General features: G+C 49.8%; 1 protein-coding gene across 12 annotated transcripts in view; it reads left to right on the top strand.

The window, feature by feature from the left end:
* CNKSR2 (connector enhancer of kinase suppressor of Ras 2) overlaps positions 1–16,439 on the top strand; it is a 215,150-nt gene that overhangs the window by 128,726 nt on the left and 69,985 nt on the right. For 10 of the 12 annotated variants that reach the window (XR_010304183.1, XM_064152025.1, XM_064152019.1 and 7 more), the window contains 3 exons: positions 4,142–4,353; positions 10,650–10,739; positions 16,202–16,416. Coding sequence is in view for 11 of the 12 variants with exons in the window: in XM_064152025.1 (XP_064008095.1) it covers positions 4,142–4,353; positions 10,650–10,739; positions 16,202–16,416 (517 nt within the window). In the remaining variant the exon portion in view is untranslated. The remainder of the gene's footprint in view (positions 1–4,141; positions 4,354–10,649; positions 10,740–16,201; positions 16,417–16,439) is intronic. The other 2 variants (XM_064152024.1, XM_064152021.1) reach the window with 1 other exon arrangement.

The raw sequence follows: 16,439 nt of genomic DNA, 5'->3' as shown, positions 1-16,439 counted from the left end.
GTAGCCAGGTGGGGTTGGGCTCTGCTGCCAGGCAGCCAGCAGCAGAAGAAGGGGACACAGCCTGAGGCTGTGCCAGGGCAGGTCTAGGCTGGATGTTGTTAGGAAGTTGTTGGCAAAGAGAGTGATTGGCATTGGAATGGGCTGCCCAGGGAGGTGGTGGAGTGGCTGTGCCTGGAGATGCTCAAGAAAAGCCTGGCTGGGGCACTTAGAATCATAGAATCAGCCAGGTTGGAAGAGAGCTCCAAGCTCATCCAGTCCAACCTAGCACCCAGCCCTGCCCAACCAACCAGACCATGGCACTAAGAGCCTCATCCAGGCTTTGCTTCAACACCTCCCGGGATGGTGACTCCACCACCTCCCTGACTTAGTGCCATGGTCTGGTTGACTGGCTAGGGCTGGGTGCTAGGTTGGACAGGATGAGCTTGGAGCTCTCTTCCAACCTGCTTGATTCTATGATTGTCCTGGCACAAGTTGCATAGGAGCAGAGCCTGACCCCCACCTGACTACAACTTCTCTTCAGGTAGTTATAGAGTGTGAAAAGGTCCCCCCCCCGAGTCTCCTCTTCTCCAGGCTGACCACCCCCAGCTCACTCAGCCTCTCCTTAGGAGCCTTCCTCTCCAGCCCCCTCCCCAGTCTCACTGCCATATGTTGAAGCAGAGCCAGGATGAACTGATTCTGCTTGTCTCAGTATCACTCTCTTGTCTGCTTGAGAAAAATAGACCCAGCACTCTTCCCCCCACACTTAAAATACAGAACAATCTGTTGCCTGTAGCAGTCTCCATCCTATTTCAGTGGAACAAACTGAAAGGCTAAATCTGTAGCTAGGAAAAGAGTTCATTATCTGTCCTTTGCCTAATTGCAACAAGGGAGGCTGAGCTAAAAGCAACTAACAATTAACTCCAGCAGCAGCACTCTTTTGTTCTGCCTGTAGTTTCTTTTGGGAGGTGGGCTTGATCTGATAGTGTTAGAGCTAATTCAGGAGTCTGATTTAGTGTGACTGCTTTGCTGGTCCCTGTATTATGTCTCTGCTCCTCTGACCTGCCTCCTGGAACAGTCTTAGAATCATAGAATCAAGCAGGTTGGAAGAGACCTCCAAGCTCATCCAGCCCAACCTAGCATCCAGCCCTATCCAATCAACCAGACCATGGCACTAAGTGCCCCAGCCAGGCTTTGCTTGAAGACCCCCAGGGACGGTGCCTCCACCACCTCCCTGGGCAGCCCATTCCAATGCCAATCACTCTCTCTGTGAAGAACTTCTTCCTAACATCCAGCCTATACCTACCCTAGCACAGCTTGAGATTGTGTCCCCTTGTTCTGTTGCTGGTTACCTGGGAGAAGAGGCCACCCCCCACCTGGCTACAGTGTCCCTTCAGGTAGTTGTAGACAGTAATAAGATCACCCCTGAGCCTCCTCTTCTCCAGGCTGCACACCCCCAGCTCCCTCAGCCTCTCCTCATAGGGTTTGTGTTCCAGGCCCCTCACCAGTTTTGTTGCCCTTCTCTGGACACATTCCAGCACCTCAACATCTCTCTGCAATGGAGGAGCCCAGAACTGGACACAGCACTCAAGGTGTGGTCTGACCAGTACTGAGTACAGGGGTGGGCACAAGAACCTCCCTTGTCCTGCTGCCCACACTGTTCCTGATGCAGCCCAGGATGCCATTGGCTCTCTTGGCCACCTGGGCACACTGCTGCCTCATCTTCAGCTTACTGTCTATCAGTACCCCCAGGTCCCTTTCCTCCTGGCTGCTCTCCAGCCACTCTGGCCCCAGCCTGCAGTGCTGCTTGGGGTTGTTGTGGCCAAAGTGCAGAACCCTGCACTTGGCCTTGTTCAGTCTCATCCCATTGGCCTCTGCCCACCCATCCAGCCTGGCCAGGTCCCTCTGCAGGGCTCACCTACCTTCTTGGTTCTACCCTGACCTCAAAATGGTGAGTTAGAAGTGAGCTGCTTTGAGGGCATCACATCAAGATTGTATGCAGTTTAGTTCCAGATTCTGACATGCTGGGAATCAGTTGCAAATTGAGGTATAACATGAATGTGAAAGTCTATTCTAAGGTCTCTTGCAGGACAGTTTAAGAGGGACAGGGATCTGCTGGAGGGTCCAAGAGAGGGCTATGAGGATGATGAAGGGACTGGAGCACTGCCTGATGAGGAGAGGCTGAGGGACCTGGGGCTGCTTAGGCTGGAGAAGAGGCTGAGAGGGGATTGAATCAATGTCTATAACTCTCTGAGGGCTGGGGGTCAGGAGGGGGGGACAGGCTCTGCTCACTGCTCCCTGGGATAGGACAAGCAGCAATGGATGGAAGCTGCAGCACAGGAGGTGCCAGCTCAACACAAGATCCTTCTTGACTGTAAGGGTCCCAAAGCCCTGGCACAGGCTGCCCAGAGAGGCTGTGGAGTCTCCTTCTCTGGAGCCTTTCCAGGCCTGTCTGGATGCTTTCCTCTGTGACCTGTGCTAGATTGTGTGCTCCTGCTCTGGTATGGGCCCCCAGAGCTGGACACAGGACTCCAGGTGAGGTCTCAGCAGAGCAGAACAGTGTGGCAGAATCACCTCTCTTGACCTGCTACCCACCCTGCTTTTGATGCAGCCCAGGAAGGGAGGTTGTAGCCAGGTGGGGTTGGGCTCTTCTCCCAGGCAACCACCAATAGAACAAGGGGGGACAGTCTCAAGTTGTGCTGGGAGAAGTATAGGCTGGATGTTAGCAGGAAGCTGTTGGCAGAGAGAGTGATTGGCACTGGAATGGGCTGCCCAGGGAGGTGGTGGAGTGGCCATGGCTGGAGGTGTTGCAGCCAAGCCTGGCTGGGGCACTTAGTGCCATGGTCTGGTTGGTTGGGCAGGGCTGGGGGCTAGGTTGGGCTGGGGGAGCTTGGAGGTCTCCTCCAGCCTGCTTGGTTCTATTCTATTCTATTCTCACACTGTTGGCTCATGTCCTGCTTCTTGCCCACCAGCACTCTCAAGTCCTTATCCACAGAGCTGCTCTCAGTCTCATCATCCCCCCCTCCTGATAGCAAAGGTTGCTCCAAACAATGGCATGCTTTATGCTCATATGAAATATTGATTTTCTCTCCTTTCCCTTTCCCCTTTCTCCTTTCTCCTTTCCCCTTTCCCCTTTCCCCTTTCCCCTTTCCCCTTTCCCCTTTCCCCTTTCCCCTTTCCCCTTTCCCCTTTCCCCTTTCCCCTTTCCCCTTTCCCCTTTCCCCTTTCCCTTCCTTTCCTTTCCTTTCCTTTCACTTTCTCTCTCTTTTCCTTCCTTCCTTCCTTCCTTCCTTCCTTCCTTCCTTCCTTCCTTCCTTCCTTCCTTCCTTCCTTCCTTCCTTCCTTCCTTCCTTCCTTCCTTCCTTCCTTCCTTCCTTCCTTCCTTCCTTCCTTCCTTCCTTCCTTCCTTCCTTCCTTCCTTCCTTCCTTCCTTCCTTCCTTCCTTCTTCTCTTTTTCTCTCTCTCTTTTCCTGCCTTCCTTCCTCATTTCCTTTCCTTTCTCTTTCCTTTCTCTTTCCTTTCTCTTTCCTTTCTCTTTCCTTTCTCTTTCCTTTCTCTTTCCTTTCTCTTTCCTTTCTCTTTCCTTTCTCTTTCCTTTCTCTTTCCTTTCTCTTTCCTTTCTCTTTCCTTTCTCTTTCCTTTCTCTTTCCTTTCTCTTTCCTTTCTTTCTCCCTCTCTTTCCTTTCTCTTTCCTTTATTTCTCTTTCTTTCTCTCTTTTCCCTTTTCCTTTCTCTATTCTTTCTCTCTGTTTTCCTTCCTCTCCTCTCTGTTCTCCTCCCCTCCCCTCCCCTCCCCTCCCCTCCCCTCCTCTCCCCTCCCCTCCCCTCCTTCCTCTTTCCTTTCTTTCCTAGTTCTCTCTTTCAATTTCTCTCTTTCTATTTTTCTTTCTCTTTTCCTCCCTTCCTCCCTCTCTTCCTTCTCCCCTCCCTTCCTCCCTTTCTCTCTTCCTCCCTTCCTCCCTCCCTTCCTCCCTCTCTTCTCCTCTCCTCTCTCTTTCTTGTTTCCCCTCTTTCTCTATTTCCCTCTCTCTTTCTCTTTCCCCCTCCGAATCTCTTTCTCTCTCCCTTTCCGGCTGCCTTTCTGCCTGCCTTGCCCAGTGCATTAAGGAAGCAGCCATCCCTGGTCTTCCCCAAACAGATGAAAGCTCTCCTGTGTTTCCTGCAGGGACGAGAAGGGGAACCTCCCTTGTGATGATGTGGGCAGGCACATGGTGGGCAAGCCTGTGCACACAGGATCTGAATCTCCAAACTCCTTCCTGGACCAGGAGTATCGGAAGCGCTTCAACGTGGTCGAGGAGGATGCAGTCCTCTACTGCTATGAGTATGAGAAGGGAAGAACAGGTGGGCCTGGAAGGAGAGAGAGCACACCAACCTATGGTATGGCATTGGTCTGATGAGGATAATCACTCTTGGTTGATTGCTTAGCCTGCATTTTGCAGCTGCTTTCGGGGTTGAAGCTGGAAAATGCTTTTAGCAGCCATAGAAGTTGCTAAGAATTCTGTGCTCAGTCCAGTTTCAACCTGAGAGCTTATTCTGTGCAGGAACAAATTCATTTCTTAGTGTGGGAGGGAGAGAGGGCAAAAAGCAGTTTAAACGGATGGGTTTGCTGAATGTAGCTCCTGTGATGTTGTTTACCAGGTTCATTTCCCAGTTTCTGCTTCAGTATTGGTTTATCACCTTAAAGAAACAACAGCTCCACCACCAAAAGGCCTGGTAGAAGGCATATGTTTTGCCAAGATAGACAGGGTGGAAGTGTCCTTGCAGTACAAGGGATTGCAGAAGATTAGGGATGGAGTGGTAGGAACAATTGACCCAGGTATAGGACTTGTAAGCTTAGAAGGAAAGGAGAAGGGGAAGGGAAAGGGCAAGGAGAAGGGGAAGGGAAAGGAGAAGAGAAAGAAGGGGAAGGGAAAGGGGAAGGAAAAGGAGAAGGAAAAGGGAAAGGAGAAGGGGAAAGAGAAGGGAGATGGAAAGGAAAAGGGGAAGGGAAAGGAGAAGGGAGAGGGAAAGGAGAAGGGAAAGAAGGAGAAGGGAAAGGGGAAGGAAAAGGGAAAGGAGAAGAGAAAGATGGGGAAGGGAAAGGAGAAGGGAAAGTGGAAGGGAAAGGAGAAGAGAAAGGAGAAGGGAAAGGAGAAGGGAAAGGGAAAGGGGAAGGGAAAGGAGAAGAGAAAGAAGGGGAAGGGAAAGGGGAAGGAAAAGGAGAAGGAAAAGGGAAAGGAGAAGGGGAAAGAGAAGGGAGATGGAAAGGAAAAGGGGAAGGGAAAGGAGAAGGGAGAGGGAAAGGAAAAGGGGAAGGGAAAGGAGAAGGGAAAGAAGGAGAAGGGAAAGGAGAAGAGAAAGAAGGGGAAGGGAAAGGAGAAGGGAAAGGAGAAGGGAAAGAAGGAGAAGAGAAAGGGCAAGGGAAAGGAGAAGAGAAAGAAGGGGAAGGGAAAGGAGAAGGAAAAGGAGAAGGGAAAGGAGAAGAGAAAGAAGGGGAAGGGAAAGGAGAAGGAAAAGGAGAAAGAAAAGGAGAAGGAGAAGGGCAAGAAGAGGAAGGGAAAGGAGAAGAGAAAGAAGGGGAAGGGAAAGGGAAAGGGAAAGGAAAAGGGGAAGGGAAAGGAGAAAGGAAAAGAGAAGGGAAAGGGAAAGGAGAAGGGGAAGGAAAAGGGGAAGGGAAAGGAGAAAGGAAAAGAGAAGGGGATGGGGAAGGGAAAGGAGAAGGGAAAGGAAAAGGGAAATGTGAAGGGTAAGGGAAAGGGAATGGAGAAACGAAAGAGAACAGAGAGGGAAAAGAGAAAGGAGAAGGAAAAGGAAAAAGAAATAAGGGGAAGGGAAAGGGAAAATAAGTAAGGGAAAGGGAAAGAAAGGGAAAGGGAAAGTAAAAGGAAATAAGGGAAAGGGAAGGAAACGGAAAGGAAAAAGAAATAAGGGAAAGAAAGGAAGGGGAAGGGGAAATGAAAGAGAAAGGGAAAAGAAATAAGGAAGGAGAAGGGAAGAGGACAGCAAAGGAAAGGGAAGGGGAAAGGGAAGATGGAAAAGGAATTTGTTTAGTATTAGCAGTGAGGGTTATAAAGGCACAGCTGAAAGGCTGCCCTGAGAATCAGTCATTAGTTGATGTCTTTGTTATGAAGTCTTTCACTTCAGCTCTCAGCTTCCTTTTCAATGAGTTCCCAGCACTGAGTCCATTTCCATTTCAGCCTCTTGCCATTTCAGCCTTGAAGTCTAACACTTCCCTCGTGGCAGCAGTTAGCACAGGACGTGTGGCTAGGCATGACCTTAGGCTTCCACAGAGGTCTAGAACATAGCACTGACAATATTCTGTCTTCTGCTAACCCATACAAGAAAGTCAAACTGAAGTCCAAGGCCTAGAGAAAGAGCTGATTTCAGGATGTGCTCATAGAATGATTTGGGCTGGAAGAGACCTCCAAAGGTCATCCAGTCCAACCCCCTCCTGCTGGGACATCCTTCACTAGATCAGCTTGCTCAGACCCTTGTTGAGTCTCACCTTGATGGTCTCCAGGGATGAGGTTTCAACCACCTCCCTGGGCAACCTGTTGCAGTGTGGCAGCAGCCTCCTGGTGCAGAACTTGTTCCTCACATCCAATCTCAATCTGCTCTGCTCTCATATCAAACCATTGCCCTCCTCCTGTCCCTGCAGGCCTTTGCAAACAGTCCCTCTGCAGCCTGCCTGCAGCCCCTTCAGGTCCTGGCAGGTTGCTCTTAGGTCTCCCCAGAGCCCTTTCTTCTCCGGGTTGAACAACCTCAGCTCCCTCAACCTGTCCTCACAGCAGAGGTGTTCCATTGCCCCTCATCCTCTTTGGAGATGTCAATTTAAACCCCCACTGTTTCTCAGTCCCCCTTCATGAAATCTTAATGGGGACATCCTTAACTGGTTTATTGTCTTCTCTTTGACATTCCTTGGCAAGGCTACAAAGGGATTTCTCTTCTGTGCTCTTAGTGGCTTCCAGCCCTTGTATAATTGCTGCTAACTGACCTCAGCAAGCTTCTGCTTCCATCCCAAGGAAGAAATTCTTCACCAGGCAGCTTTAGGGAACCCATGGAGACTAACAAGAAGGAGATGAGCAGAGGTAGCAGGCAAATGAAAGTGAAACTTTGGGAAGGAAACAAGTTTGGTCCTTGCAGTTTTACTGCCAAGACACAAAAAACCTCACACTGTGATCAGGGTAGAAAGGGTTGATTTTTTCCTGGCTAGTGGCTCTCAATGTATCAGACATTTGGTGATCAGACCTTAACATGATAATACCTGGGGGTCTGGGGTGATGAAAAGCTCAACAGGAGCCTGCAGGGTGAGTGCAGCCCAGACACAACCCTGTGCTGGGCTGCAGCCAGAGCAGTGTGGGCACAGGGCAAGGGAGGGGATTCTGCCCCTTGGCTTTGCTCTCCTCAGACCCCACCTGTAGTCCTGGGTGCAGTTCTGGAGCCCCCAACACAAGCAGGACATGGAAGTGTTGGAGCCAGTGCAGAGGAGGGTCATGAAGATGCTGAGAGGGCTGCAGCAGCTCTGCTGTGAGCACAGGCTGAGAGAGTTGGGGCTGTGCAGCCTGGAGAGGAGAAGGCTTGGAGGAGACCTTGGAGTGGCCTTGCAGTAGCTGAAGTAGGACTACAGGAGGGCTGTGGAGGGACTATTGACAAGGTCTTGTAATGACAGGAGGAGGAGGAATGGGTTTGAAGTGGCAGAGGGGAGATTGAAAGTGGATGTTAGAAAGAAGTTGTTTGCAGTGAGGGTGGTGAGACACTGGCACAGGCTGCCCTTGGAGGCTGTAGAGCACAGAAACACCCAATGTGATCTTTGATCCCATTGGATGATTCTGTGCTCCACAACCTCCCTGGAGGTGTTCAAGGCAGATTTAGACTGGAAACTAAGAAGAAATTATTTCCAGTGAGGGTGGTGAGACACTGGCACAGGTTGCCCAGGGAAGTTGTGGAGCACAGAATCACCCAATGTGATCTTTGATCACATTGGGTGATTCTGTGCTCCACAACCTCCCTGGAGATGTTCAAGGCCAGGCTGGATGAGACCTTGAGCAACCAGTTCTAGTGGGAGGTGTCCCTGCCTATGGCAATCACTCTGATATGAGTTGCAAAGAGCACACAGCCAAGCACAAACAGTCTAAAAGGTTCCTGCAGTGCACTGAGGACAACTTTATCCTGAAGAACCAATAAAGAGAAGCACAATGCTGGGCCTTGTATTACCAAACTGTGAAAGACTGATCATAGATGTTAAGATTGGGGATAATCTTGGCTGTAATGACCATGTGCAGGGTTCTGCACTTCAGCCACAGCAAACCCAAGCAGCACAACAGGCTGGGGATGGAGCACACCCTCCTCTGGACCCTCTTCATCAGGTCCATGTCCTTTTAATGTTGAAAGCTCCAGAGCTGGATGCAGGACTCCAGGTGTGATCTTAGCAGAGCAGAGTGGCAGAAGTTTGCCCTAGCATAAGGATGCTGACACAGCAGCAGAGTGAGGTTTGTTGTATGTAAGCCTCCAGTCAGTATCTCTCACAGCTGCCAGAGTGAATGGCTGAGAGCAGGCAGGCAGAGAGGGAGCTGGGGGTGCTGGCAGAGAGGAGCTGCAGAGGAGGCAGCAGTGTGCCCAGGTGGGCAGCAGAGCCAATGGCATCCTGGGCTGGCTCAGGAGCAGTGTGGGCAGCAGGACAAGGGAGGTTCTTGTGCCCACTCCTGTGCTCAGCACTGCTCAGGCCACCCCTGGAGTGCTGTGTCCAGTTCTGGGCTCCTCCATTGCAGAGAGCTGCTGAGGTGCTGGAAGGTGTTTGGAGCAGGGCAGCAAGGCTGGGGAGGGGCCTGGAGCACAGCCCTGTGAGGAGAGGCTGAGGGAGCTGGGGGGGTGCAGCCTGCAGCAGAGGAGGCTCAGGGCAGAGCTCATTGCTGCCTGCAGCTGCCTGCAGGGAGGCTGCTCAAGGCTTTATCCAGCCTGGCCTTAAACAGCCCCAGGGAGGAGGCATCCACAGCCTCCCTGGGCAGCCTATTCCTGGGTTTCACCTCCCTTGTACTAAAGAACTTCTTCCTCAGCTCCAGTCTAACGCTGCTCTGCCTCAGCTTCAGACCATTCTCCCTTGCCCTATTGCTGGACACCCTTATGCAAAGTCCCTCTGCAGCCCTCCTGCAGGGTCCCTTCAGCTATTAGAAGGCAGGTCTAAGGTCCTTCCAGAGCCTTCTCTCCTTCTCCAGGCTGCACACCCCCAGCTCCCTCAACATAGCAGAGCTGCTCCAGCCTTGGGATTGTCTTTGTAATCTCCTCTGTACTCACTCCAGCAGCTGTGCCCTCCTTAGGGTGGGGACAGCAGAACTGGAGGAAGGATTGGAGGAATCATTGCTTTTTCTTTTTCTTTTCTTTTTCCTCTTTTCCTTTTCCTTTTTTCCCCCTTTTTCTTCTTCTTTTTCTTTTTTTCTTGTTCTTTTCCTTTTCCTTTTTTTTCTTATTTTCTCTTTATTTTACTTTTTCTTTTCCTTTCTTTTTCCTTTTTTCTTTTTTTTCTTTTTCCTCTTTTCCTTTTCATTTTTCTTTTTTCCTTTTTCTTCTTTTCCTTTTCCTTTTCTTTTCCTTTTTTTTCTTTTTCTTCCTTTTCTTCTTTTCCCTTTCCTTTTGCTTTTTTTTATTTTTCCTTTCTTTTTTCTTTTTCTTTTCCTTTTTCTTTTTCTACTTTTCCTTTTCTTTTTTTTTCTTTTTACCTTTTTCTTCTCTTTCTTTTTCTTCTTTTTCTTCCTTTTCTTCTTTTCCTTTTCCTTTTTTTCATTTTTGTTTTCCTTTCTTTTTCTTTTCTTTTTTTCTTATTTTTCTACTTTTTCTTTTAATTTTCTTTTTCTTTTTTCTTTTTTTTCCTTTTTTATCTTTTTCTTTTCCTTTTCCATTTCTTTTTTAATTTTCTTTCTCTTTTTCTTTCTCTTTCTCAGCCAGCCCAACCTAGCACCCAGCCCTGCCCAACCAACCAGACCATGGCACTAAGTGCCCCAGCCAGGCTTGGCTGCAACACCTCCAGGCACAGCCACTCCACCACCTCCCTGGGCAGCCCATTCTAGTGCCAGTCACTCTCTCTGACAACAACTTCCTAACAACATCCAGCCTAGACCTGCCCTGGCACAGCTTGAGCCTCTGTCCCCTTCTTCTGCTGCTGGCTGCCTGGCAGCAGAGCCCAACCCCACCTGGCTACAGCCTCCCTGCAGGCAGCTGCAGACAGCAATGAGCTCTGCCCTGAGCCTCCTCTGCTGCAGGCTGCACCCCCCCAGCTCCCTCAGCCTCTCCTCACAGGGCTGTGCTCCAGGCCCCTCCCCAGCCTTGCTGCCCTGCTCCAAACACCTTCCAGCACCTCAGCAGCTCTCTTTGAAACACTTCAGCATGTGTGTGCCAGAGCCTCCCAGGGTAATAATCATCTCCAGCTTAGTGAAAGCCCAAAGCACTTTGAATGTGTTTGCCAGTCACAAACCTCAGCCCACTCAAGGGATTTCTTTTCTAACTGCTTAGCTGCCTCTTGTCTGCTAAAGAAAACAGAGCTCTTGCCTTAACCTCTTGTTCAGAGGTGATATTGGGTTCTCTTTCATGAGCAGCCCTGTAGAACTTTGTGGCTTTAGCACTTAATTTGTTCTCTCTCCTGAAGGATGTTAGTTTAATGCTGCCTTCTAGTGCATGATCTCAATTTTTTCCTCTGTTTCCAGGGAAACTGAGGCCTATTTCTATGCCAGTAGAATATAACTGGGTGGGGGATTATGAAGATCCCAATAAAATAAAAAGAGAGAGTAGGAGAGGTAAGTGATCTGAACCAACATCTTGTACAAGGCATTATGGCTTTAACCATGCTTTAAGCTAGATATTTTAACCTCATTTTGCTGCTTGCTTAGATATATCTATAGCTATATCTCTTGTTATTCTTTTGGTGAACCTCACTTGGGTTCTGTCATCATGCAGACTTCATTTTTTTGGGTGTTGCAGAGCCTCTCTTAGGCCTGAGGCAATTGCTCAGCCAGGCAAAAGCAAATCACAACTGCAGAGAGCCCTGCAGTTTGGCTCAGCTTTTATCTCAGCCTTTTATTTGCTTCACCCATAGTGTTCAGCCCCATTTTGCATCTTCATTTTACAAGGCCAGAGGACAAATGGGTGATTGTTCCTTGATAAACGTTGGTGTGCTTCAGTGAGAAGTTCACATTGCATTTCTTTGTCTCCATCAGCTCATTTTGGGATGGAAAACAGGATCACAGCAACATAGCATCATAGCATCACAGAATCACAGCATCACAGAAACACAGCATAATATCATCATGGCATCACAGCACCACAGTATCACAGCATCACAGAATCACAACATCATAGCATCACAGAATCGCAGCATCACAGCATCACAGAATCACAGCGTCACAGCACCACAGCATCACAGCACCACAGAATCACAGCATCACAGGATCACGGCACCACAGAATCACAGAATCACAGCACCACAGTATCACAGCACCACAGTATCACAGCACCACAGCATCACAGCATCACAGAATCACAGCATCACAGCACCACAGCACCACAGTATCACAGCATCACAGCACCACAGTATCACAGCACCACAGCACCACAGAATCACAGCATCACAGAATCAGAACACCACAGGATCATAGCTTCACAGTATCACAGAATCACAGCACCACAGCATCACAGAATCACAGCATCACAGAATCACAGCACCACAGTATCACAGCACCACAGTATCACAGCACCACAGTATCACAGCATCACAGTATCACAGCACCACAGCACCACAGAATCACAGAATCACAGAATCAGAACACCACAGCATCACAGCTTCACAGTATCACAGAATCACAGCACCACGGCATCACAGAACCACAGCATCATAGCATCACAGCACCACAGTATCACAGCACCACAGTATCACAGCACCACAGCATCACAGCATCACAACACCACAGCATCACAGAATCACAGCACCACAGTATCACAGCATCACAGCACCACAGCATCACAGAATCAGAGCATCATAGCATCACAGAATCACAGCTTCACAGCATCACAGAATCACAGCATCACAGCACCACAGAATCACAGCATCACAGAATCAGAACATCACAGCATCACAGAACCACAGAATCACAGCATCATAGCACCACAGCATCACAGCACCACAGTATCACAGCACCACAGAATCACAGCATCACAGAATCAGAACACCACAGCATCATAGCTTCACAGTATCACAGAATCACAGCATCACAGAATCACAGCATCACAGAATCACAGCACCACAGTATCACAGAATCACAGCATCACAGAACCACAGCATCATAGCATCACAGAATCACAGCATCACAGCACCACAGTATCACAGCACCACAGCATCACAGCACCACAGCATCACAGAATCACAGCACCACAGTATCACAGCACCACAGTATCACAGCATCACAGCACCACAGCATCACAGAATCAGAGCATCATAGCATCACAGAATCACAGCTTCACAGCATCACAGAATCACAGCATCACAGCACCACAGAATCACAGCATCACAGAATCAGAACATCACAGCATCACAGAACCACAGAATCACAGCATCATAGCACCACAGCATCACAGCACCACAGTATCACAGCACCACAGCATCACAGCACCACAGAATCACAGCATCACAGAATCAGAACATCACAGCATCACAGCACCACAGAATCACAGCATCATAGCATCACAGAATCACAGCATCACAGAACCACAGCATCATAGCATCACAGAACCATAGCATCACAGAATCAGAACATCATAGCATCACAGAATCACAGCTTCACAGCATCACAGAATCAGTCAGGGTTGGAAGGGACCACAAGCATCATCCAGTTCCAACCCCCCTGCCATGCCCAGGGACACCCTACCCTAGAGCAGGCTGCACACAGCCTCAGCCAGCCTGGCCTCAAACACCTCCAGCCATGGGGCCTCAGCCACCTCCCTGGGCAACCCATTCCAGTCTCTCACCACTCTCATGCTGAACAACTTCCTCCTCACCTCCAGCTTTGCTCCATAACAACATTCTAGAGCAGCCTGAGATTGGCCTCCAAAGTCATTGAGGAGAAGATCTTCAACAATTCTGATTTTGTGAGGCTCAGATCTGTAACTCTCCCTGCCAAATGCTAACCTCTGAGATGGCTTCTATCACCCAGGAGCAAGATGTTAGAGTAATGATAAATGTCCCCATGCAAATGCTGACTGAATGTTCAGGAGAGAACAAACCAACCAGTGGGAGAAGGAAGAAGGCTACTTAAGGAGCATTTCTGATGTTGCTCTTTAGGTTCTTGCTCGTGCTCTGTGTGTGTGCAGTTCTGCTCTCTTCCTCTCTTGAGGATTGAAGAGATGAAAAGGGTTTAGGAGACAACAAAACCAAAGGATCAGATGTCTGTAAGTGGCTTCCAAGCTATGACCATTAACAGGTTGGGAGAGTTCAGCCAGGAAATGGTTTGTAAAATCCTCTATGGAATGAAGTGAGGAAATAGGCTTCTCACTGGGAGGTTTTTTCCAACACAAGACCCTGGAGACATCAAATCATAGAATGGTTTGGGTTGGAAGGCACCTCCAAAGCTCATCCAGTCCTACCTCCTTGCAGTCAGCAGGGGCATCTCCATTATTAGATCAAGTTGCTCAGAGCCTTGTCCAGCCTGACCTTGAGTAGCTGCAAGGAGGTGTTCAAGCAAAGCCTGGATGAGGCACTCAGTGCCATGGTCTGGTTGATTGGATAGGGCTGGGTGCTAGGTTGGACTGGATGATCTTGGAGGTCTCTTCCAACCTGCTTGATTCTATGATTCTATGATTCTAAGTGCTGTCTCCTTGGGCAGCTTGGGTTCAGGCTAAGGAACCCCTTGTGGCACAAGGTTCTGAATCCTTCAAATTCCCACAAACACAAGAAAAGAGAATGGTTTGGGTGGAAAGGGACCTCCAAAGCTCATCCAGTCCTACCCCCTTGCAGTCAGCAGGGGCATCTCCATTATTAGACCAGATTGCTCAGAGCCTTGTCCAGCCTGACCTTGGGTAGCTGCAAGGAGGTGTTCAAGAAAAGCCTGGATGGGGCACTTAGTGCCATGGTCTGGTTGATTGGATAGGGCTGGGTGCTAGGTTGGGCTGGATGAGCTTGGAGCTCTCTTCCAACCTGCTTGATTCTATGATTCTCAGTGCTGTCTCCTTGTGCAGTTTGGGTTCAGGCCAAGGAACCCTTTGTGGCACAAGGTTCTGGGCCCTTAAAATTCCCACAAATACATTAAAAGAGACTGGGTTGGGTTGGAAGGGACCTCCAAAGAGCAGACAGGCTTGTGAAAGACAAACCTGCTGAGGTTTCCATTGCTTCTGGCTCAGGATGTTCCAAGCTGGAGGAGTATTCAGGGCAAGTATGGCTGATCTGGTGATTCATCTCAACTGTTCAAAGCAAATTACTTTGAAATGCATGAGACCACCTTCAGTTGTGCTCATTAAGGTCTTGGTAAAGAAAACAAAGCCCCTAGGTCACAGGTACGACCATCAGGGTCCCACTGCTCGTTGTTTGAAAACCACAAGACAAAAAAGATGCCAGAAAGCTGTGTGGATCATGGAATCAGGCAGGGCTGGAAGGGACCACAAGGAGCAGCCAGTTTCAACCCCTTTGCCATAGGCAAGGACACCCTACCCTAGAGCAGGCTGGCCAGTATCTGAAGTGGGCTACAGGAGGGCTAGGGAGGGACTGTTGAGAAGGTCTTGTAATGACAGGAGGAGGAGGAATGGGTTTAAACTGGCAGGGGGTTGGACTCGATGATCTCTTTGGGTCCCTTCCAACCCCTAACATCCTGTGAGCCTGTGAACATGAGGAAGAGAGAGGGGAGATTCAAACTGGATGTTAGGAAGAAGTTCTTTCTATTGAGGGTGGTGAGACACTGGCACAGGTTGCCCAGAAAGGTTGTGGAGCACAGAATCACCCAATGTGATCTTTGATCTTATATTCCTACAATCAGGCAGGGTTGGAAGGGAGCACAGTACTCAGCACTGGTCAGGCCAGACCTTGAGTACTGTGTCCAGTTCTGGGCCCCTCAATTCAAGAAAGATGTTGAGGTGCTGGAACATGTCCAGAGAAGGGCAATGAAGCTGGTGAAGGGCCTGGAACACAAATCCTATGAGGAGAGGTTGAGGGAACTGGGCCTGTTTAGCCTGGAGAAGAGGAGGCTCAGGGGTGATCTTATTACTGTCTACAACTACCTGAAGGGGCATTGTAGCCAGGTGGGGGGTGGCCTCTTCTCCCAGGCAACCAGCAATAGAACAAGGGGACACAGTCTCAAGTTGTGCCAGGGTAGGTATAGGCTGGATATTAGGAAGAAGTTCTTCACAGAGAGAGTGATTGGCATTGGAATGGGCTGCCCAGGGAGGTGGTGGAGGCACCGTCCCTGGGGGTCTTCAAGAAAAGACTGGATGAGGCACTGAGTGCCATGGCCTGGTTGACTGGATAGGGCTGGGTGATAGGTTGGGCTGGATGAGCTTGGAGGTCTCTTCCAACCTGGTTGATTCTACGATTCTATGATTCTAATATAAGGATCAGCCAGTTCCAACCCCTGCCATGCCCAGGGACACCCTACCCTAGAGCAGGCTGCACACAGCCTCAGCCAGCCTGGCCTCAAACACCTCCAGCCATGGGGCCTCAAACACCTCCCTGGGCAACCCCTGCCAGCCTCTCACCACTCTCCTGCTCAACAACTTCCTCCTCACCTCCAGCCTCACTCTCCCCACCTCCAGCTTTGCTCCATTCCCCCCACTCCTGACACTCCCTCACAGCCTCAAAAGTCCCTCCCCAGCTTTTTTGGAGCCCCCTTCAGATGCTGGAAGGCCACAAGAAGGTCCCCTGGGAGCCTCCTCTGCTCCAGCCTGCACAGCCCCAACTCTTTCAGGCTGTGCTCACAGCAGAGCTGCTGCAGCCTCTCAGCATCCTCCTGGCCCTGCTCTGGACACTCTCCAGCATCTCCACATCCCTCTTGTCCCAGGGGCTCCAGAGCTGGATGCAGTAGGATCACGAATGCAATGGATCATGAATTTTCTTTGTCTAGCCAGGTGAAAGGAGTGGATGGGTTTGCTGATGAAGCAGCCTTTGAAGGGCTGCAGTTGGCAGTAGATGTTAGCAGGATGGTGGTGTGGTTCAGAAGCAGGACTGAGAGAGGTGCAGCAGTTCACACTGACGCTTTGCTTTGCTTTGCCTTTCCTCCCACAGAAAACTCATTGCTTCGCTACATGAGCAACGAGAAAATAGGGCAGGAGGACTACATGTTCCAAAGGAACAGCAAAAAGGACACTGGGAAGAAGTCCAAAAAGAAGGGGGACAAGAGCAGCAGCCCAAGTCACTACTCCCTCTTACCCAGCTTACAGATGGACTCGTTGAGACAGGACGTGATGGGCACGCCTGGACCAGAACCTGCTTTGTACCATGTGAGTGGGAAACAGCAGCCACA

Source organism: Pogoniulus pusillus, chromosome 12, assembly GCF_015220805.1.
Source record: "Pogoniulus pusillus isolate bPogPus1 chromosome 12, bPogPus1.pri, whole genome shotgun sequence".
Taxonomy (NCBI): domain Eukaryota; kingdom Metazoa; phylum Chordata; class Aves; order Piciformes; family Lybiidae; genus Pogoniulus; species Pogoniulus pusillus.
The sequence above is the reverse complement of the archived record's forward strand: the minus strand, read 5'-3'. Positions and strand labels throughout refer to the sequence as shown.